This window comes from Crinia signifera, chromosome 5, assembly GCF_055691185.1.
Source record: "Crinia signifera chromosome 5, ASM5569118v1, whole genome shotgun sequence".
In the NCBI taxonomy this organism is placed as follows: domain Eukaryota; kingdom Metazoa; phylum Chordata; class Amphibia; order Anura; family Myobatrachidae; genus Crinia; species Crinia signifera.
This window is the reverse complement of record NC_139221.1, coordinates 31,236,096-31,260,962: the sequence shown is the minus strand read 5'-3', so window position 1 is coordinate 31,260,962 and position 24,867 is coordinate 31,236,096. Positions and strand designations below refer to the sequence as shown.

Sequence of the window (24,867 nt, the reverse complement as noted above, 5' to 3'; positions counted from 1 at the left end):
ACCTACAGTAAATGAAAGTCCAGAGAGAGACTCCTCATTGGACGACCTGAGCCCATGTGACAGGAAATGGAGCCGTTTCTGTATTACCCTATGACTGTACAGTTCTTATGCTGCAGATATAGAACAACAAAATTACTTTAACTTATTTCTTCTTATGTGTTTCAGAGCCCCCCGGAGATACACGGTCATCACTGACCTTAGTGATGGACATCGCGCCAGGTAAATAAACATATGGTTAATAAGAAAATGAGAGAACCTGCTGGATTGTGTTCTGTTGTGTGTTGCATATCTCAGATATATAACATATGTGGTTGTGTCTGAGCTATGCAGAATTAATGTACGTACACACTGGGTGATATAATGTACATTATCGCTCATTTTGGCCCTTTTGAGTGATAGTCCCTCATTATATCGCCCAGTGTATACAGGACATAAGGGCCACTACTGAGGTATTAGATACGGCATCTTTTGGTGTTTATCAATAAATACAGTGCAGCAGTTACACACCATGGAGGGTTCTAAAGACACCTTGTTAATAGATTATATGGGATCAGTTATAATTTATAAGCCCCTTTGCAGTGGGAAAGGGTTAATAGCAGTGCTTCCCATACTGTGTACCTGAAGAATTTCAGCCTTTATTTAAAGTATCATTTTTATGAATTAACGAGAGTAATCTTTTTGTACCCATTCAGTCATCAAAGGCCTGGAGAAACGGATTGACACCTTGGAGAAGACATTGAAGCGGCAGTCCAAGCTGAATGACTACATCCTCATCAGCCTAGTTGGAATTATCATCCTGCTCGTCGCAGCCTCCTTGCTGTTTCTCATATGCTACCGGGCATGTCTAAGGTAGGGATTGTGTTATTTCTTTTGTTGTGCGTTTTATAAATGTTCAAGCTGAAACTTCATTTATCTCTTTATTTATTAACAGATCTGATGACAGAGAAATCGACATAGAAGGTGAGAAAACCTACAGTTATCTATATGTGCCGTACAATTGCACAAAATGCCCACATCCAGAAATATAATGTCCTTTATTTATCTTCCTATCTAGATCCTTGTCGTGGCGCGGATTCAACTGCCGAATAAGAGGATGCAGGCCCTGTGTGCGCTGGTTCTAGGTGTGAGGTACTGTTGTAAGAGAGCGTTCTTGTACTGGCTATTAGCTGTAGCCAATACATGAACCCTTTCTCACAGCAGTTCCTTACAGTATACCTAGAGTGCTGCTTCATCTGAGGTTCTAGGTGTGAGGTACTGTTGTAAGAGAGCGTTCTTGTACTGGCTATTAGCTGTAGCCAATACATGAACCCTTTCTCACAGCAGTTCCTTACAGTATACCTAGAGTGCTGCTTCATCTGAGGTTCTAGTTGTGAGGTATTACTGTAAGAAATTGCTCCTGTATTAGCTATTAGCTGTAGTTGTCGCAGGAACCCTTTCTTACAGCAGTTCCTTACTTATAGAACCGTAGCACTTTATCTATTGCATATTCTTCAGCGCACACTTCTACCAACAGAGTCTTATCAACATCAAAAGCATCGAGTAACATCAACTCTTATATAACATCGAGTAACATCAACTCGTATATAACATCAATAACATCTGCAGTTGAATTAAAAAAAATGGATTGTGTTATTTGTTGATCTAGTGCTGGGTATTATATAATACAATAAATGTACACAGTAGTGCCTGTATACTGGCCCACAATGGTTCAGAAGTGCACTAACACCTTATGAGTAATGCTTGGGAGCCTATTCTACAACTGCTGGAGATTCTCACCATAGGACTGAATCACACCCAATTGTAGTTTAGTGAGAATTCCCTATACTACAATTGCCAATGCTAGGCTTTGGGGGGTGGAGAGGTTCATCAAAGGGTAAGGCTGCCCCACATAGGGGTACATCAAAGGGCAAGGCTGCCCCACATAGGGGTTCAGCAGAGGGCAAAGAGCCCCATATAGGGGTTCAGCAAAGGGCAAGGCTGCCCTACATAGGGGTTCAGCAGAGGGCAAGGATGCCCCACATAGGGGTTCAGCAAAGGGCAAGGCTGCCCCACATAGGGGTTCAGCAGAGGGCAAGGATGCTCCACATAGGGGTTCAGCAGAGGGCAAGGATGCCCCACATAGGGGTTTAGAAAAGGGCAAGGCTGCCCCACATGCTGAGTCACACCCCGCAATGTGCCTGCTAATGTACAAGGACTTCGCTACACAGTGAAGCACTTGGACAGGTTAGCTGTGAAGCCAGATGCAGGTCAGCCATTTTTGGGGTTGTAGCACCTGTGTATAAAGTCACACAGCTGCAGCCCTCTCCCCAAGCATTCTTCCACAAACAACCATGTGGCCACCCCCATCGCTATTTAAACTGCGGTTGCAGCAAGACTGTAATTTAAGTGCTCGTGCATGCACCAGAATGCCCAGATCCCTGTAATTCACCCAGGAGCAATTTTTGGAGATCAGCAATGATGTCTGAAACATTAAAGAATCTTTACCATCTGTGCAAATCTGGGTATCACTGAGGCTTCCACTAATCTGTGACTGAGACAGACTATAAGTGGTCAGTGCTGACCTCACAGACCCACCCTGAGAATGTCTGGGCACGCCTGCTTCTTATCTGCCAAACCCAGAAATGGCAGGTTTCCACCCCCAACATCTACTTCCAGTCAGTCAATCTGTGAGAGGATTGCCTTTAGAATCCACACGCATTTCTGGTGCTGTTTCCCATCATGCATGCGCAATGTGTATGGTATTTGTGCATAGACATTCGATAGTCGCTTGATTTTCAGATTCCCCGATCCATTCTGAATAAGCCCCATGGTGTATTAAATAAAATAAATGATTGCCCAGGTAAAGAAGGATTATGATATGGAAATAGTGGCCTGCCATGATAGGTACCGGCATAGAAAGCTGAAAAGATGGAGCATAAATCCCCTTATATGGTGGTACATAAAGGCTTCTTTAATTTAGATGAATATTGTCTGTGTGCACAGAGGAGAAATAAATGTATATAGTGCAATCATAGGCGAAACTAGACATTTGGCCATGGGTGGTCCCACTTCCAAATTTATAATTTCCAAAGAAATAAATTCTGTAAAAATAGGGTATGTCCAGGGCCGGTGCAAGGGTGTCTGGCGCCCTCCTGCAAACTCTATATTTGCACCCTCCCATATTTAATAAAAGGACAGCACTCACAATTAAAGAGTGTGATAACAAGGAACAATGAACAAGGAAGGGCTATAGGCAAACTGAACAATTTAAACATGCTTGGGATGGCATATGAATATCCTTACATAGAAATAAGGATTAAAAAGGGTTGAGATTACCTGAAGGATAAAAAAGGGGCCGACTAGATGGGCCAAATGGTTCTTATCTGCCATCAAATTCTATGTTTCTATAGTACCACCAGTTCAATTACACAATTCAGTGGCACAATCTTAAATTTACATTAAACCGCACATGGTGACCCTTATACACAGAGCCCACAGTAGTGCCCCTTATACATAATGTCCACAGAAGCATTATACATTATCCCCACAGAAGTGGTACCCTTCAACATAATGCCCAGAGTGGTGCCACTTAAAACAGCCACAGTAGTATTGCCCCTTATGCATAAATCCCATAGTAGTACTACTTACAAACACAATGCCCATTATAGTAGTGCCCCTTATACATAGCGCTCACAGTAGTGCTTATTACACATACAATTCACAGTAGTAATGTACCTTATACACATAATGCCCACAGTAGTATTGACGTAAGGTGGTTAAAGAGCAAAAGAGTAATAGGAAAGTGGAGGCATGAGAATGGTAAATGTGAGAAGAACAGTGAGTTGTGAGGGGAGCAAGGGAAAAGTGGGTGTTGTGGCAAAAATGGTGGAAGGAAAATAAGATAGGAGGGAAAAGGTGGAACAAGAGAGAGGAGGGTACAGATGCTGGGCAGAGAGAGGGTAGGACAGCGAGATGCTGAGCAGAGAGAGGAGGGTACAGATGCTGGGCAGAGAGAGGGTAGGACAGCAAGATGCTGAGCAGAGAGAGGATGGTACAGATGCTGGGCAGACAGAGGGTGGGACAGCTATATGCTGAGCAGAGAGAGGAGGGTACAGATGCTGGGCAGAGAGAGGGTAACACAGCGAGATGCTGAGCAGAGAGAGGAGGGTACAGATGCTGGGCAGAGAGAGGGTAGGACAGCAAGATGCTGAGCAGAGAGAGGTTGGTACAGATGCTGGACAGACAGAGGGTGGGACAGCTATATGCTGAGCAGAGAGAGGAGGGTACAGATGCTGGGCAGAGAGAGGGTAGGACAGCGAGATGCTGAGCAGAGAGAGGAGGGTACAGATGCTGGGCAGAGAGAGGGTAGGACAGCGGGATGCTGAGCAGAGAGAGGAGGGTACAGATGCTGGGCAGACAGAGGGTAGGACAGCGAGATGCTGAGCAGAGAGAGGAGGGTACAGATGCTGGGCAGAGAGAGGGTAGGACAGTGAGAAGCTGAGCAGAGAGAGGAGGGTACAGATGCTGGGCAGACAGAGGATGGGACAGCTATATGCTGGCATGGGAGAGGGTGAGGAGCAGCCATATGCTGGGCTGAGAGAGAGAGAGGGTGACACGGATCATTTTATTAGGGTTTGCACAGCTGGCATAGAGAAACGCATGGTGGTAGGGCGGGCATAGAGAGATGTAGTGAGGTAGGGAGGGCATAGAGAGGTACAGGGTGGTAGGGAGGGCATAGAGAGATGTAGGGTGGTAGGGAGGGCATAGAGAAGTGCAGGATGCTAAGAAGGGCATAGTGAGGTTTAGGATGGTAGGGAGGGCATAGAGTGATGCAGCGTGGTAGGGAGGGATTAGCGAGATACAGGGCACTACGGAGGGCATAGTAAGATGTAGAGAGGGCATAGAGAGACGCAGAGCTCTAGGGAGGGCATAGTGAGGCACAGGTCAGCATGGAGGGCATAGTGACATGCAGGGAGCTAAGGAGGGCATAGTGAGACACAGGGCACTACAGATGGCATAGTCAGGTGCAGGGTGGTAGGGAGGGCATAGTGAGATGCAGGATGCCAGGTAGGGCATAGTGAGATATAGGGCACTAGGTAGGGCATAGAGTGATGCAGGGTGGAAGGGAGGGCATAGTGAGATACAGGGCACTAGGGAGGGCATAGAGTGATGCAGGGTGGTAGGGAGGACATAGTGAGATGCAGGATGCTAGGTAGGGCATAGTGAGGTGCAGGGTGGTAGGGAGGCATAGAGTGATGCAGGGTGGTACGGAGGGCACAGTGAGATTCAGGATGCTAGGTAGGGCATAGTGAGACACAGGGCACTACAGAGGGCATAGTCAGGTGCAGGGTGGTAGGGAGGGCATAGTGAGATGCAGGATGCCAGGTAGGGCATAGTGAGATATAGGGCACTAGGTAGGGCATAGAGTGATGCAGGGTGGAAGGGAGGGCATAGTGAGATGCAGGGCACTAGGGAGGGCAAAGAGTGATGCAGGGTGGTAGGGAGGGCATAGTGAGATGCAGGATGCTAGGTAGGGCATAGTGAGGTGCAGGGTGGTAGGGAGGCATAGAGTGATACAGGGTGGTACGGAGGGCACAGTGAGATGCAGGATGCTAGGTAGGGCATAGTGAGACACAGGGCAATACAGAGGGCATAGTGAGATGCAGGGTAGTAGGGAGGGCATAGTGAGATGCAGGGTAGTAGGGAGGGCATAGTGAGGTACAGGGCACTACAGAGGGCATAGTGAGATGCAGGGCATTAGGGAGGGCATAGTGAGGTACAGGGCACTAGGGAGGGCATAGTGAGATACAGGGCACTAGAGAGGGCATAGTGAGGTACAGGGCACTAGGGAGGGCATAGTGAGGTACAGGGCACTAGGGAGGGCATAGTGAGATACAGGGCACTAGAGAGGGCATAGGAAGGTTCTGGGAGTGCCTGCCCTGCCATATACACATCCTTACAGCAGGTGTTACAGTGCCCTCCCCTGGGGGTAAGACTGGTCCTCACAGTACCTCCATACACCAACAAAACATTCAAGGAAGGGCATACAAATAGGGAGCGCACAGCACAAACACATACAACATCCAGGTAAGTCATGCCATATGTATCCTATATAAATCCACACTGACCAGCGCCATCTTCACTCCAGCATTGGAAAGGTTGCAGGATGGACATGCGTCTGTCTCTGTGGGGGTGGCATGGGGCAAGTGCTGGTCTCCTGTAGAAGTCCATGGGTGCCTTGTCTGCTGTATCAGCCTGGGGGTGCCCTGTCTGCTGTGCTGTATCAGTCCAGGGGTGACCTGTCTGCTGTGCTGTATAATCTGGGGATTCACTGTCTGCTGTGCTGTATCAGTCCAGGGGTGACCTGTCTGCTGTGCTGTATCAGTCCAGGGGTGCGCTGTACAATTCCATGGGTGCTGCCATTTAATTCCAGGGGGCCTGTCCCATCTGTTGCATAAATATAGGGGTGCTGTCTGCTCTGTCTGACATATATTTACAGGGGTGCCCTCACTGGCGTAACTAGCGTAAGGCAGCCCCCGCTGCCGCTTGGGGGAGCGTGCGGCAGCGGGGGCGCCGTCTGCAGGGAGCGCTCCACCAGGCACAAAAACTGCAGTGCAGGGACTCGGGAGGTGCTGTCCGGCGCCGGCAGCAGGAACTGTACCTCCACTCCACCTCTCACTTCCGCTGAGGCTGCCGCCGGCGCTGTGAGGTCTGTAGCCCGTACTTATGTCCCCTCCGGTGGATATCTCCTCCCCCTCCTCTGCCCGGGAGTCGGGACCTTCCTCCCCTTCCCTCCTAGAAGAGGTCGCAGGTGGCTCCATAGAGCCGGATTAAGGGCCCCCCTGCTACCGCTCGGAAACCCTGCACTGCTACACAGCACCACCTCAGCTGTCACTCAGCAGAGCAGGGAGCGGGATGTGCAGTACTCGGATTAATAAGAGAGCTCTTTGCTCCCGGCTCCCTGCTGTGCTGACTCAGCCTGAGTGACAGCTGAGCCGGTGGCGCATAGCAGTTCAGGGGGAGCCGAGCGGCATCTCAGCTGTTCAATAGCGACGCGTGTAGGCAGTACTAGCTAGGCACCAGCCTGCAGCTGTGGTGAGCATGCAGGCAAGCAAGCCGTTGCTCCTCCCCTCCCCAGGGCTCTCACAGAGCTGTCTCCACCATGACACCGCCCCCCCCCCCCCCATCCCCACTTAAACACAGACGGCAGCCGCCCCCCACCCACCCATGCACACCCGTGCATTCTCCAGGAAATCTTTGGTCTCCTACTACATGACTGAAGAGAGGGGGACGTTGAAGAGGAGCCATGCCGCCCACGAAGTTGGAGCAGCGAGCAGGGTGAGTGTGGGCTGGGGAGACATGGGTTTGGGAGGCTGAAGTTCTAGGGGCAGCAGGGTGCTGCGCAGTGGCTGGGGGCAGGGTGCCATGTGCCCCGGCCAGTGCATTAATGTAGCACTGCTCCACTGTGTGCATATATACTTCACAGCCGGGAAGGATGCTCCGGCTGCCAGGGACCAGGTCAGGCTGCAGCTACGTGATTGGACTGGGGCTGATTGCTGTGTTCTGCACATCACCTGGAGAGGCTGGAGTAGGGACTCTGTGAGTGCTGGGATTAGCGGGCCATGAGGGGGCGGGGCTTATACATGAGGGGAGTGTGTGGAATATGTATATTGGGCATAGCGGTGTGTGGAATATGTATATTGGTCATAGCGGTGTGTGGAATATGTATATTGGGCATAGCGGTGTGTGGAATATATATATTGGGCATAGCGGTGTGTGGAATATGTATATTGGGCATAGCGGTGTGTGGAATATGTATATTGGGCATTGCGGTGTGTGGAATATGTATATTGGGCATTGCGGTGTGTGGAATATGTATATTGGTCATAGCGGTGTGTGGAATATGTATATTGGGCATTGCAGTGTGTATAATATGTATATTGGGCATTGCGGTGTGTGGAATATATATATTGGGCATAGCGGTGTGTGGAATATGTATATTGGGCATAGCGGTGTGTGGAATATATATATTGGGCATAGCGGTGTGTGGAATATGTATATTGGGCATTGCGGTGTGTGGAATATGTATATTGGGCATTGCGGTGTGTGGAATATGTATATTGGTCATAGCGGTGTGTGGAATATGTATATTGGTCATAGCGGTGTGTGGAATATGTATATTGGGCATAGCGGTGTGTGGAATATATATATTGGGCATAGCGGTGTGTGGAATATGTATATTGGGCATTGCGGTGTGTGGAATATGTATATTGGGCATTGCGGTGTGTGGAATATGTATATTGGGCATTGCGGTGTGTAGAATATGTATATTGGTCATAGCGGTGTGTGGAATATGTATATTGGTCATAGCGGTGTGTGGAATATGTATATTGGGCATTGCGGTGTGTATAATATGTATATTGGGCATAGCGGTGTGTGGAATATGTATATTGGGCATTGCGGTGTGTATAATATGTATATTGGGCATTGCGGTGTGTATAATATGTATATTGGGCATTGCGGTGTGTGGAATATGTATATTGGGCATTGCGGTGTGTGGAATATGTATATTGGGCATTGCGGTGTGTGGCATATGTATATTGGGCATTGCGGTGTGTGGAATATGTATATTGGGCATTGCGGTGTGTGGAATATGTATATTGGGCATTGCGGTGTGTGGAATATGTATATTGGGCATTGCGGTGTGTGGAATATGTATATTGGTCATAGCGGTGTGTGGAATATGTATATTGGTCATAGCGGTGTGTGGCATATGTATATTGGGCATTGCGGTGTGTGGCATATGTATATTGGGCATCGCGGTGTGTGGCATATGTATAATGCGCATATTCCACACACCGTGATGCGCATTATACATATGTCTTTACATTGTGTCATATTGTGAAAGGGGTCCTACAGTGAGTGGCATATAGTGTAAGGTGCATTATGGGGGGGGGGGGGGGGGGCGCCAGAAAGATTTTTGGCAGGGGGGAGCAAAATTTATAGTTACGCCACTGGGTGCCCTGTCTGCTTTATAACTACAGCAGTGCTGCCTGCCATGTCTGCTGGATAAATACAGGGGTGCCCTGTCTGCCATATAATTACAGGGGAGCCCTGTCTGCCATATAATTACAGGGGAGCCCTGTCTGCCATATAATTACAGGGGAGCCCTGTCTGCCATATAATTGCAAGGGAGCCATGTCTGCCATATAATTACAGGGGAGCCCTGTCTGCTATATAATTACAGGGGAGCCCTGTCTCCCATATAATTACAGGGGAGCCCTGTCTGCCATATAATTACAGGGGAGCCATGTCTGCCATATAATTACAGGGGAGCCCTGTCTGCCATATAATTACAGGGGAGCCCTGTCTGCCATATAATTACAGGGGAGCCCTGTCTGCCATATAATTACAGGGGGGGCCTGTCTGCCATATAATTACAGGGGAGCCCTGTCTGCCATATAATTAAAGGGGAGCCCTGTCTCCCATATAACTACAGGGGAGCCCTGTCTGCCATATAATTACAGGGGAGCCCTGTCTGCCATATAATTACAGGGGAGCCCTGTCTGCCATATAATTGCAAGGGAGCCATGTCTGCCATATAATTACAGGGGAGCCCTGTCTGCTATATAATTACAGGGGAGCCCTGTCTGCCATATAATTACAGGGGAGCCATGTCTCCCATATAATTACAGGGGAGCCCTGTCTGCCATATAATTACAGGGGAGCCATGTCTGCCATATAATTACAGGGGAGCCCTGTCTGCCATATAATTACAGGGGAGCCCTGTCTGCTATATAATTACAGGGGAGCCCTGTCTCCCATATAATTACAGGGGAGCCCTGTCTGCCATATAATTACAGGGGAGCCCTGTCTGCCATATAATTACAGGGGAGCCCTGTCTGCCATATAATTACAGGGGAGCCCTGTCTGCCATATAATTACAGGGAGCCCTGTCTGCCATATAATTACAGGGGAGCCCTGTCTGCCATATAATTACAGGGGAGCCCTGTCTGCCATATAATTACAGGGGAGCCCTGTCTGCCATATAATTACAGGGGAGCCCTGTCTGCCATATAATTACAGGGGTACAATGTCTGAGTTTGAAATGAAGGAAAACAATTTGTAGGGAATAATACACCTCCACCTACTAATGCTGAAGCTACTGCCACCAATGATGACATTGATGACTGAAGTCCATCAATGTCGTCTGCTAAGGTTATTGCCCAATGGCGTAGATGGCATATAAAATCCCAAATCTTCAATTTTACTATAATAAAAAAATTATCCGAGGAGAAATGTCAAATTGGCAATATGCCATTCACAACATGAACCTTGGCCTGTGTTCATGGCTGGTGGTTCAGCTTCTCATGAAGGTGGAAGCCCTCCTCCCTCTAGAAAAAGAAAAAAACGAAAGGTTGTTAATGCAAAGGAATCAACTGTGCATTCAGAGATATCACCAATCCCCAACGATTTGTCCTGGGGTTCCCGCGTGTCAGGTTAGGGGGTCGCTGTGTTCTTGGCCGTGACCGAAGTGGATCAGCAGAGGCAGCTGGGTAACGGGAATGTGAAGAGTAGATACAGTGATGGTGCATAACCTGGAGATGAGAACTGATGCACACACTGCGCAGATGAACAGGGAATTGGCAAATACTCTTCCAGAGACGCGCAGTCAAAGGGGGGAATTCAGTCTTGGGCCATGGCTGTAGAGTAGAGCTGGGCCGACAGCCATGACCCTGTCCCGTTCTTGGTCTGCTCGGCCAAAAATTTGCAGGCAGGATTCAATGTCCTGCCTGCTGTGGGACGAGAAGGGGCTTGGCCACGTGCTGCGGCCGGGAAGAGGCGAGCTGCAGCCGGGAGCTCATCAATTCCTGGCCGTTCTCGGCAGAACGAGCCCAACTGCTTGTGAAGTCAGGCTCGTTCTGCCGAGATCCCCTGTTCAATGCTGTTGGGGAAGACAGTATTGAATAGGGCCCCACAGCCATCTCCCCCGTCAGGAGATGGCTGCGAGAGATTGAATACCCCCCAAAACCCACCGATGGTCTTCACCAGGGACTCCTGCAAGGAATACTAATATTTTAATAACAATTATTAAAAACTTAAGTATGAATAAAAAACATGTTTGGAGAAAGTTAGACAATAATCCAGGTAGTATAGTATCACAGAAGTATAATGGATAATTCACAGAAGTCATATTTAGTCGGTAATAATGTCATCATATCATATAATAGTGGCATGTTAGGTATATACCTATATGCCATCGCTCTGCATAAATACTTCTCAGGATACAGCCAATGTGAACAGCTCCAGTTACTGCATTCTCATACAGCATTCTGGATAAGACAGGTCTCTAGGTTTAGGTTCTACTGCTTATGTGGTACAAAAAGCAAAAAAAGTCCTTCTTGTGCCCCACATTTACAATGGAGGGATCCATAATCAATGATCATCACCCATGACTCTGATACTGTGGGTTGCACTAGGCACAATGTACAGACACAGACTGTGATTCATCCATTGATTTGTTAGCTGCTAGATATTACTTGCCACCTGAGTGGTACTGCATTGTGTCTCACATCTATGTCTGAGTGCACCAGCTGATTCTGAAATAAGGATATCTTAGCATACACACAAAGGGCCTGATTCAGACTTGTGCGCTAGGCTGCGTATGTTTGGGACATGCGCTGACATCATTCAGCTGCATAGGCGTGTGCAGCCCATATCTTTAGGGGGTGCACCATTGGAGGGGGAGTGTCCATCCTCACCTACTGGGCGTGTCCATCACCGCCTACTGGGCGTGTCCATCACCACTTATTGGGCATAAATGCAAACTAAATAGAAGGTGACTTATTTATGTACATGCCCTTCAGAATGAATTATCCCCCACACACATACCAGAAACAGGGACAGCAAAAATGTAAACTGTAATGCCCATTACACATAATGCCACACATTGTAATGGCCATTACACATAATGCCACGCACAGTAATGCCCATTACACATTATGCCATATAAGTGTGCTTACCTACATGCTCATTGTGTAACTTCTTCCATCCACATACTACATACTTCTACAGTAGTAACTACCAGGGACCAGCACCAGGGACCATCGCTCATGCAAATTATGAGACTACACATTATCTTTGTGTTCTTCAATTTGTTCTACATACCTCTCAATTTAGAGAATGGGACGTGGTACTCATGCATGGTGGAAGCCGCACGCGCCAAAATAGGGCCTAGATCAGGGGTCTTCAACCCATGGCCCGCGGGCCACGAGTGGCCCGCAGAGCTGATCTCAGTGGCCCCCTGCCCGCCATGCACAGGATTTTTTTTTTAAAGTAAAAGAAAATGCTGCCGAGGGAGGCAGCGTAATGGAGTCCCCCCGGGTGCCGCCTACCCGATTTTCATTGGCTGCAGGCAGGGCAGAGGAGTGGATCCAGCGTGGCTGAGGGAGGAGAAGGCATGTCTGGTCGGAGCTGGGACCCGGCGAAGCTGCGGGAGGAGGCAACACAGCTGGCGGGAGTAGGGGACCTGGCGCAGGAACTGCAGGAGGAGGAGGCACAGCTGGCGGAGGGGACCCAGCGAAACTGCAGGAGGAGGCATGGATGGTGGAAGCAGGTGACCCGGCAAAGCTGCAGGTTGAGGAGGTACAGCTGGCGGGAGCAGGGGACCTGGCAAAGCTGCAGGCATTACTGGGGGCATTGTGTGTGGGGTATTACTGGGGGCATTGTGTGTGAGGGGCACTGCTGGGGCATTGTGTGAGGGGCACTTCTGGGGCATTGTGTGGGGGCACTGCTGGGGCATTTGCTGAGGGGCACTGCTGGGGCATCATATGTATAAGCAGGAGTACTGCTGGCATTATGGTCTGTGGCATAATGGGCATTAGTGTGGGGCATAATGTGCAATGGGCATAATTTTGTGTGGATAAATGTGTAATGGGCATCACGTGTGCGGCATAATGTGTAATGGGCATTACGGTGTATGACATAAAGTACAACAGGTATTACGGTGTGTGGCATAATGTCTAATGGACACTATGGTGTGATGCACAATGTGTAATGGGCATTACGGATAAACAGTGTAACAGTGTATATTGATTTAAGTAGCCTTTCATTGTTTGGGTTTGATCTGTGAGGCATACTAGGTCACTGTGTGGGCCTTCATGTTTATATGTCACTGTGCAGCCTTCATTCAACTTAAGCGTGCAAGGACAACGACCATTCCTGCGGTAACCAATGTCTGGTCATGCAGGTTGCAAAAGAGGTGTCAGGTAATTGTTTTCCTGCTAGTTGACACTCTTTATAATTAGACCACGCCCCTTATAATAGGGCCACACCCCTCTTTGGGAGCACGCCTACGGCGCGTGCAATTTATTCAATATCAAATTATATATGGGGGGGGGCACATATTTTACTGTTTGCACTGGAACCCAAATTGGCTGCTGATGACTATTGGGGTATGTGTGTGTGGGGGGGTTATGTGCTGAGTATGGGCGGCTGTGCCAATTATCTATGAAGGACTGTGCTGACGTTATAGGGGAGCTGTGATTCTATGGGGCTGTCCGAAATACTGCAGTAGAGTTTAGTGGCCCTCGGGCTTCACTGGATTTTTTTAGGTGGCCCACGCTGTCTTAAAGGTTGAAGACCCCTGGCCTAGATGAAAGGCGTGTGGCTTTGCAGGAATGCCACGATTGTGAGCCACAGCCCCTTTTTTATCACTGTGGGGGCATTCACAGTGCTCTGATATGCCCCGAGTCTCTATGTCTCAAGTGATTAAGGGGAAGACGTATGAAAAAGTGGTAAGGAAACTGACTTTTAAGTTACAGGCTGGGTTCAAAAATGGACAGTCAGGAGCTGATTGGCTGGTGATAAAGTACCAGGCACTTTATCACTTCTCTTACCTAATCACTACTTTATACAGCTACCTCTCAATGCTGCGTGCATCTCCACTGCGCCGATAATCAGGGCAGCGAGTAACAGGGGGTGTCCATACTGCCCCCGTACCATGAAACAGTCACACAAAAAAATGGAAAATGAAAATTGGGACAGTTGAGAGGTATGGCTGCATCATGGTGTCAACAAAAGATCTAGGAAGATAAAACTTTACTGAACTGTTTTCTGTTTTTTTTTTTTTTCTGTTTTTCCATCCACTATTAAAGAGGGGGTGACCACTCTTTTTGTGGTTGTGTCTTGAGTCACCTCCGAGAGAGTAGGCAAGTTTGGAATACAGGTGCCATGCTACCTTTAGAAGATACTGATATAGTTAAAGGTAAATCATTAGAACCTAAGAACTGGACATAGCATAACATTGCCATCTCACCCCAGCAATCCAATAAAAGGTGCAGATGGGCACCAACTGCTAGTTCATCATCAATATCGCCAGAGAAGTAAGTTAGGTAACTTACAAAAAGGACAGATACCTCCCAATTAGGAAATCACTTTTATAAACCAGAAACTCAGCTCCAAAGCTAAATGTGCGTACACACTAGCCAATTATCGTTATCGTGGACATCGTTAACGATATCTTTGTGCATATGATCTAGTGTGTACGCACTGTATCATTAACAATACACGCTCACATGGGTCATTATCAAAACCCTCTTTTGTCTGTAAATGCAGTAAAATCCAGACTATGGGGAGTACTCAATCCTGACAGCTATTCCCACCGGCAGAAAGAGCACCCCTCGCCTATTCAATGCTGCCATTACCGACCGCATTGAAGGCAGTTTCCAACAAAACAGATCTAACTTTAAAACTAGTCGGATCTGTTATGTCAGAAACGGCCACAGATTTCAAATTCACAGACGATTTTAGGCAATCTGTGACCAGTCCACAGAGTTTCCGACACTCAATATCTGAATTGAATTCCAGCTGTCAAGTTAAAGTCGAACGGAATGTAAACAGCCCAGGATTCCAGTTGTGGACTGTCAGGAGTTGGGACATTCCCACAGTTGGAATCCCTTTGTTGTCAATGACGGCAGGCTCTTGGATGTGGTGACTGAACAAATTTTATTAATAACAATATAAATAAAATTGTTATTGATGTGTATGCACTATATATATACAGCAGTTTGTCCAGGAGTTCCAAACAGTTCAAGGAAAATCGTTAGCGATATCGTATCATTTCCACTGTCGGCTAATGTGTATCCAGCTTAACCCTTAATGTAATGAACTTACACAATTCATAGCATTACTAGCGGACACCTTTTATCCTCAACGTATTCTGACACCACCCAGTAGTTTAATTCCAGCATCATATGTGTTACTGTCTTTCTGCTAATTGCCCACCGGAAACTTACATGCTGACAAATGATTAGAGGTTGACCCGCTAAGATTGCCAGTAACTGTTTATACTGTATCAGACTATCAGGGCACATGACTTTCTTTACAGGACCGTTCCTGCTAATAAATTAATTATATTTAATCAATAATATGCAAATATTGTTGTAATCCATATCTTGTTACATACTGGTGAAGATTCTCATATCAGTCTGAGAAACGTCATGCTGTCTTATGCGGACCTACTGTACGTATGGATTCCTAAACTCTAATACTCATTAGTCAGGCTTCTAGCCGAAGCTGCATCTTATGTGCTCAATCAAATGAGCGTTCTGATCTGTGGGAGACTTCTCATGTTCCTGACAATTGTAAAAAAGCGCATTCATTCTGATCCAGTGTGTGACCAGTTATATCAAAGGCATAGCACATAGGAATTAGAGAGCAAGGTATTTCTCTACATTATTGTTCACTAAGATCTCTGTAAATCTTTAGTGAGATTGTTTTCTGCTGTTTTTATCCTTTATTTTTTTTTTATATATTTTGAAACTATCTGAATGCCCCCACACACTGGGCGACTTTGAGCTGAAATCCTCCCAGTTTACTGGTTTAAAAGCCGCCAATTGTGTACGGAGCAGCGATAAGTGTTGAGCGCTGACACATGCTCTCACGTCATCACTGGCCCGGCCGCTTATCTGCTAGTATTACCCTGGGAAAAATATCTAAAACGGGGGAAAATGGGTCAGTGTGTATGCAATGAGCGTTTTTCAGCCCAGCTGTTTTCCCCATCATCAGTCAGCAGAATATATATATATATATATATATATATATATATATATATATATACAGTATATGTATATATATATATATATATATATATATATATATATATATATAATGTCCAGTGTATCCGGCACTCCCAGCTGGATTCCGTTATACTGACCCAGTGCCTTCCTTATGAACCTTAAGGTCCTTTGCAAATTCAGGAATGATGAGGAGGCACTCTTGGATTTGGTGCAATAGGTGATTTTAATGGTCACACATTCAACATGTTTCGGGCCCTCGCGCCCGTCCTCATGGATCCCTAAAGATGGCCGTGAGGGCTTGAAACATGTTGGACGTGTGACCATTAAAATCACCTATTGCACCAAATCACAGAGCGCCGCCTCATCATTCCTGCATCTTCACAGGTGTAAGGGGCTCCACCCCCGTAACCTGTGAAGGCCTTTATTGCGTGAGATATGGTTTGTGTGGGAGGGGGCTTGTGGTGTTTTTGCAGGTGGATGTGGATATGCTGCAGGTAGTGTGGCGGGTGGGTGTGCGGGTGGCATGAGGGTCAGGTGCGAGGGTGCCTTGGGTGGGGGAGGTTGATTGCGGTTGATGTCGGTGGGAGAGCAGGTGGTCGGACCTGCTGTCCATCTGACCGCCCACCATGGGACTTGCCTTCTGGCGGTAAGATGGGTGGGCAGCAGGGATGCATGCGATCCATCCATTCAACAAATTGAAGGTCCCAGGCGGCTCGAAGGGTATCGGGTGTCCATACACTGCTGCCAGACATCGCCGGCCAGCATATGACCAACCTGTATCAGTGGACAGGCCAGCCCACACAGATACAGCGCCAGGAGTCAAGGGAGGTCACGGAGACTGCAGTGTCGCAATGAGAGTTCTGGTCTGTATTGCTACACATAGGTGCCGATTCTGTGGGTGCTTGAGGGCCCGAGCACCCACAGAAATTGATGAGCACCCACTCAGCAGCGGCCCACCTGCCCGTGTCGCTTGTCATGGCACAGGTACTGTGTGGGCATTTATGTACCTGCACTGTGGGGGGCATTTATATAATTGGCACTGAGGGGGCATTTATGTATTTGGCACAGTTGCCATAATTTGAATATTGGAGACAACTGTGCTGCATAATATAAATCAGTATTATTTTGTGGCCACGCCCTTTTCCCATGAAGCCACTCCCCTATATTTTTGGCTTGAGCACCCACCAGCAAAAACATAAATCGGCACCTATGATGCTACATACACATATACATACAGTATACATATGACTTTGGCCCCCAGTCAGCCTGTTACTCGCTCTCGCCATCGGATCTGGAGACCCAGGTCCAGTAAGTCCAGGTCTGATAATGTGCGTCGCTCAGCTTGACATAAAACATATATTTTTTTTTTAAACAGATTTTTTCTACATAACTGATAGTAACATTTTATGCTAAAACCAACTCACTTTTTTTTCTAGATGATTCATTATAATACATATTGTTTAGGATAGAAGTTATTTGGCGCATTCTTATACTATAGTTTCTATTAAGCATCATACGCGAAGCGAGTATCACAAGGTTCTGTATGTAGGATATCTCATTAGCGTTTCCTGTCTTGCTGGAGGTCACGGGATGACCCTGTGGAACCCTTTCATCTCCGTCATTTATTCTTTCATCCAGGAATTGTTATTGCTGCAAAATTCAGCAGCAATTTATAGCAGTAAATGACTTTATCACTCTCTACCGCGCCACATGCCCTGAGAATCACCTGGTACCTCAAGCGGAAAATTCTAATTTTCAAGAGCAGAAAAGGCCACTGACCTTGTATTCTGCAAAATTATGTTGGGATCAGAGAACTGGATGGGAACATTCAGCAATGGACTACATACAGTAAATCAAATGTTGGGGCTGATTCAGACGCAGGGTGGACGCAGGGGTACACCCAGCGTGTCATGGAAGTGCCCACAAGAATGGTGGCTGTGCACATGAAGACAGAATTCAGTGGTTTGCGGCCAGAATAAAAGGGGAGAAGAAAAGGGGATTGTCCCTCACATCAAATGATTTCTCTCCCAATTGGCCACATGCGGGTGGATGGGTATGCAAATGCATCCACTCACCTGCTAGGTAATGGATGCTGGGGGCGGGCATTTCCGTAGCTTCAGTTTGCCAGTACCAGTATCAGTGTACTAGTACTGGCTTCAGTGTACTAGTGCCGGCTTCAGTGTACCAGTATCTATTTCAGTGTACCTGTGTTGGCTTCAGTGTACCAGTGTCAGCTTCAGTGTACCAGTATCTGCTTCAGTGTACCAGTGTCAGCTTCAGTGTACCAGTATCTGCTTCAGTGTAGCTGTGTCGGCCTCAGTGTAGCAGTATCTGCTTCAGTGTACCTGTGTCGGCTTCAGTGTACCAGTATCTGCTTCAGGTTACCTGTGTCAGCCTCAGTGTAGAAGTATCTGCTTCAGTGTACCTGTGTCAGCCTCAGTGTACCAGTGTCAGCTTCAGTAAAATGATTATTATGGTAATAGCAATCATGTTACATCTTGCTCACCGCAGGGATGGGCTCTTGCAGTTCCATTATCCCTCCATAGTGCATTCAAACTACATTTAATTTCCTATTGCTGCAAATAGTGTAGGTAAGAAATTAGAATTTTGGGGTATAAAAATGGATAAATATGCCCCACTATGTGCACCGCCAGCTGCAATCTGCAATACCAGCGTTAGTGAGGAACACATACTCTCAGGAAAATGGATTTAAATAAGAAAAGAAAACTAATGTGTGTTTTAGCAATGGTTTTATGAGTGTGTTTCTGTGTACATTACATGTGTGTTTACCAGTGCAATATAGTATACTGGTGGCATGCAGGACCGCATGAGAAATACATCATGCCTTATTCTATAGCATTATAAAAGTGGACAGTTTAGAAAGTAATGGTTGGAATGCTCAAACCAATAATCTCATTATTTATGTGGTTTCCAGGCATTTATAAATACAGTACATTAGCAGTAGGTGTGTCTGCTCCAAACTTCTGGTGAACAATGCAATTAGACTTGTGATTGGATGCAGTATAATACATACGTTGATATATTCATCATTAGTTTGTGGCTGATGTTAAATAACAGACGGATCATTCATTCCGCCATTATTTATCATTGCAGTGATTTCTGAAGATGGAAAGTCAACACAAACATGTGTCACAGTGTCATCCTCTGGCAAAGAAGGACTCAAGAAAACCAATTCAGGGACGCAATGTGGGAAACCAACAGTCTACTCCACAGGAACAAAGACGCAGAAACAGAAGGGTGTTTGCAGGACTACTGAGGTAACAACTGTACCCCCCACTGTACCCCACCACTATATCACACCACTATATCACACCACTGTACCCCACCAATGTACCACACCACTATATCACACCACTGTACCCCACCAATGTACCACACCACTATATCACACCACTGTACCCCACCACTGTACCCCACCAATGTACCACACCACTATATCACACCACTGTACCCCACCAATGTACCACACCACTGTATCACACCACTGTGCCCCACCAATGTACCACACCACTATACCACACCACTGTACCCCACCACTGTACCCCACCACTATATCACACCACTGTACCCCACCAATGTACCACACCACTATATCACACCACTGTACCCCACCAATGTACCACACCACTATATCACACCGCTGTACCCCACCAATGTACCACACCACTATATCACACCAATGTACCACACCACTATATCACACCACTGTACCCCACCAATGTACCACACCACTATACCACACCACTGTACCCCACCACTGTACCCCACCACTATATCACACCACTGTACCCCACCAATGTACCACACCACTATATCACACCACTGTACCCCACCAATGTACCACACCACTATATCACACCGCTGTACCCCACCAATGTACCACACCACTATATCACACCAATGTACCACACCACTATATCACACCACTGTACCCCACCAATGTACCACACCACTGTACCCCACCACTGTACCCCACCAATGTACCACACCACTATATCACACCACTGTACCCCACCATTGTACCACACCACTATATCACACCACTATATCACACCACTGTACTCCACCAATGTACCACACCACTGTATCACACCACTGTGCCCCACCAATGTACCACACCACTGTATCACACCACTGTACCACACCACTATATCACACCACTGTACCCCACCAATGTATCACACCACTGTACCCCACCACTGTACCCCACCACTGTACCCCACCACTATAGCACACCACTGTACCCCACCACTGTACCACACCACTATATCACACCACTGTACCCCACCACTGTACTACACCATTGTACCACACCACTGTACCACACCACTGTACCACATCACTGTTCTCCACCATTCTACCACACTACTGTATTACAGTACATCACTGTGCTCCATCACTCTACCACACCTCTGTAGTACATCACTATACCACACCACTATACCACACCACTGTATCACTTCATTGTACGCCATCACTGTTCTCAACCACTGTATCACATTACTGTACCACCCCAGTGTGGCCCACCATTGTACCACACCACTGTATCTCATCACTGTACCACAGTACTGTACCACACCACTGTACCACGCCACTATTCCCCACCATTGTACCACACCACTGTACTCCCCCACTGTACCACACCATTGTTCCTCACCACTTTACCACACCACTGTACCGTATCATTCCACTGTATAATACAACTGTATCACATCAGTGTATCCCTCCATATGGGGGAATCATTGATTTTAAATGAATTTGAATTTGTCTAAGACAAACAGGTCAGAACTAACATTAATGTAAATGACACATTATGTAGCACACGTTACAGAGAACATTCTGTTTCCTGTATACATGCAGATTAGCCGGAGCGCCTGCATGTATAATCAGTGCTCATTAGGGGAGGGCAACACGTAACATTTGTGTTATATGATGTATGACTATTAGTAGTAGTAGTAGTTGTGTTAGTATCAGCATTAGTATTAGTATAGTTTATTAATAATACTATTATATAATGTCAAATATGAAATAAATCTATAATAATTATTGTAACATTTAGGTGCAGTTGGCGATAATGACGTATAGGGCCTTATTCTAGTTCACTCTTTCTGACAAAATTCTTCTTAGATGGACAAAACCATGTGCACTGCAGGGGGGCAGATGTAAAATGGGCAGAGAGAATTAGATTTGGGTGAGTTATTTTGTTTCTGTGCAGGGTAAATACTGACTGCTTTATTTTTACACTGCAATATAGATCTCACTTTGAAGTAAAACCCCACCCAAATCTAATTCTCTCTGCACAAGTTACATCTGCTCCCTGCAGTGCACATGGTTATGTCCATCTAAGAAGGAATTTGTCAGAAAGAGTGAACTAGAATAACCCCCATAGTTATCCGCTAGCTTGTTACTACTAATATAATACAGTTTGTAAATGATCGGTTCCAATGACCACAAACCCATCTGTTGCTGAGAGCAGTGTATGTCTAATGCTGACTCGTCATTGTACTGACTGCCCCATCCCGACTGTAAGTGGCAGGGCATTGCAGTGAGGTAAATGGCTCAAGAGTCCCTGGCAAGTAGCAGAGCCAGGTATGCACACAATATATGAGCCATGGGGTACATACCAGCATTATACACATGTGCAGCAGTGTGTACTGCTAGAGATTCACTGAGTTTTGTTAAGAGATGTGCAGAAAAGGTAGCCAGGGGAGGCACTGCCTCACCTGCCATAGACTTTTTACTCCACAGTTTTGACTATAAAAATTATTAGCATAATAAAATAAAGATTTTTTATATATATATTCTTTGTATTTTTGACATACTTTATCATTTCAAAATGCCGGCATACGCTAGTATGACAGGAAAGGCAGTGCCTCACTTGCCTTACCCCACCGCACGCCACTGGTCAGTGCAAATAATTGCTGACCGGCGATTAGCAGCCTTATACCCCATACACACTCCATGACCGTGGCTGCGGGTGACCGATATTGTCTATACACACTGAACGGTATCGGCTGCCGAGGACCGGGACCCGCTGAACATGCGGGCCGTGTGGCTATGTTTAATAGATATTTATTTATTAAGTTTCTTATATAGCGCACACATATTACGCAGCGCTATTCACTCATTGTTATCAAAACGTGCTCGTCGGTAATGATATTGAGTGTCCACACTAGACGATATCACTGAAGCCCCTTTGTTACCAATATCGTCTAGTGTGTATGGAGTACAATGCTGATAATTAGTACAGTTTGAGTATCCCTTATCCAAAATGCTCGGGACCAGGAGAATTTTGGATAACGGATTATTCCGTATTTCGGAATATTTTAATATTTCAATGATGTATTTTGAAGTATCTTGCATTTATGCTGTATAAACACATAATATACACACAAATATATTTTATTATCACATAAAATACACACAAATATATTTTAATTGTTCAAAAAACAAGGTTTCAAAACGTGAAACAAAATTTGTGTACTATCTCAGCACTGAATTTGAATGCCAAGCAATCATTGTCTTGCACATATATAGTGCCAGTTACATATCATGTCCCCAGTGATGCTGTTACAAATGTCCCCAGTGAGTTTTTAGCAAAAAAAAAAAATTTCACTTTCTGGAAAGTCCGTATTTCGGAATAATTTGGATAACGGATATTCGGATACGGGATACTCGACCTGTATGTGGAAAGTATAATGCATTAAATGCATTAATCACATTCGTACTGTGCTGGGATACTGCACTTAAGGTGGCCATACATCAGAAAGATATTGTACCCAATCATACAATCTCAATTGATTGTAAGATGGATTGTATGCAGATTGTGTGCACATCTTATGTACACAATCATACAATCAATCAGCAGATGGATTGTATGACTGATTGTATGATGGATTGTATGCAGATTGTGTGCACATCTTGTGTACACAAGCATGCAGTAGATGGATTGTATGACTGATTGTATGATGGATTGGGAGTAGATTGTGTGTCCAAAAACCACCAAGGACTGCCGGGGATTTCAAGGGAATTGTACACAATCATGAGCGCAATCGATCTTAAGATCGATCTTTCTGATGTATGGCCAGCTTAACAGTGGCCCTGGATCAGTTTGTAGCAGTGGCCTAACATGGGCAGCAGCAGAGGTGTCACATGCCCTGTAACCATGACAACATCACAGTCTGTAGTGTAGAGATGGAATAACAGACTGACTGGCACGGTGCAGTGTAATGAGTGTGGTGGGCGGTCTGTCATGTGGAGTCACGCGTCAGCAAACACAACCGGTCTCTGTGGTATATTGGCTCACCAGGAAGCTTCCCTGTTGGCCATATTACCGATCCCCCTTCCCCCCCCCCCCCCACCCCCCCCCTGCCTCCAGAATATGGACAAGGCCAATATTGTCCGAGAGTGCGTTTGGAGGATAAATGCTGATGACCTTGTGTGTAGTCATCTCTATATACTAATAAGCTCCTGTCAGCCATAATGAATACAGGTGATGAGCCCGAAGGTTCAAATTAGCCCTTGGGTCAAAAATCAGAGGCACATTCATCCTGTATTGTATGTGTCAGGTTCTGGAAATCCACATTTATATTGATTACCTTAGCCAGGGCACACTATCTATTTACTATCCCAAGTGATGGGTTGGCCGATAGGAACAAAACACTTAGTAACAGCTGCAGCTTATTATTATTACATATTGTTCTAATAGTCTTCATTTCACACTGCTGCTGAGCAGAAGAATCCAGTCATGTCGCTGAAGTCACAGGATCCTATATGCCAAGCTGTTCGCAGCATCTTAGGGTATGAGATCCTTAGCAATGTAAATGCAGGAGGAGGCGCATACACCCCCAGATTGCAGCCTGCGCACCACCCCTTCCTGCATACCACCCCCTGCCTGCATATCACCCCCTGCCGGCATAGCATCCACTGTCTTCATTTGTGATTGCTAAAATTTGCAGTTGCTGGGACATACTTGCCTACTTTTGAAAATTAGTTTGAGGGAGATTATAGTTGGTAGTATAATTTTGCATAATGCCCCATTGAGGGGGCGTGTCATGCTCCACCCACAGGGCGTGTCTAGTTCCATATATGGAGAGATTGTGAAAAGAGATTGTGAACGTGGCACCTAGAAGCGTGGGTGTGCACTGCTACATCTGAGAGGAATCTTCTAAAATGACTTATATACAAATGTAGATGAGCCCCAAAGCAGTTAATATACACGCATAACCCTCTGAGGCACTTATGTATTATATAGCTTCCCTTCTGGACTTGTAACTTGGTGGGACTGCTATGCTATTACTGGTGCCTGTCCTTGTGTTTCCCTCCTATGTCCCTATAGATTGTAAGCTTGCAGCAGGGCCCTCCGACCTCCAAGCCTGTCTGTCGTTACCCAGTTTGTCCGATCACTGTCTACAATTGTAAAGCGCAACGGAATCTGCTGCGCCATATAAGAAACTGTAAATAAATAAATAAATATACTTGCTAAAGTACTGGGAAATGGCGCTGATGATTCAATGTAAATTTATCTATCTCATTTCTTTTTTCTCCAAAAAGGTAACAGTGTAATGTGGGATAGGTGAATGAGGGAGATTGGTAGACTAATGAGGGAGAGAGTGAGATTGCTGCTATATCAGGGAGTCTCCTGTAGAATGCAGGAGGGGAGGTAACTATGGTGTAACAATGTAATGTGGGATAAGTGAAAGGATGGAGGATGCTAGACTAATGAGGGACTGAGGCAGATTGCTGCTATATCAGGGAGTCTCCTGTAGAATGCAGGTGGCGAGGTAAA

General features: G+C 46.3%; 2 protein-coding genes across 4 annotated transcripts in view; both read left to right on the top strand.

The window, feature by feature from the left end:
- The window catches only part of LOC146080064 (uncharacterized), a 9,450-nt gene extending 866 nt beyond the window's left edge, over positions 1-8,584 (top strand). The window contains exons 3-6 of one of the 2 annotated variants that reach the window (XM_083186945.1): positions 166-219; positions 693-849; positions 932-960; positions 1,055-7,071. In XM_083186945.1, coding sequence (XP_083043071.1) covers positions 166-219; positions 693-849; positions 932-960; positions 1,055-1,089 — 275 coding nt within the window. In that variant the 3' untranslated portion in view covers positions 1,090-7,071. Of the gene's footprint in view, positions 1-165; positions 220-692; positions 850-931 lie in introns of both variants that reach the window. The other variant, XM_083186944.1, reaches the window with a different exon arrangement.
- Positions 1-24,867, top strand: part of BAALC (BAALC binder of MAP3K1 and KLF4) — a 74,251-nt gene that overhangs the window by 44,120 nt on the left and 5,264 nt on the right. For both annotated transcript variants that reach the window (XR_014474792.1, XM_083186943.1), the window contains exon 2: positions 19,173-19,336. Coding sequence is in view for 1 of the 2 variants with exons in the window: in XM_083186943.1 (XP_083043069.1) it covers positions 19,173-19,336 (164 nt within the window). In the remaining variant the exon portion in view is untranslated. The remainder of the gene's footprint in view (positions 1-19,172; positions 19,337-24,867) is intronic.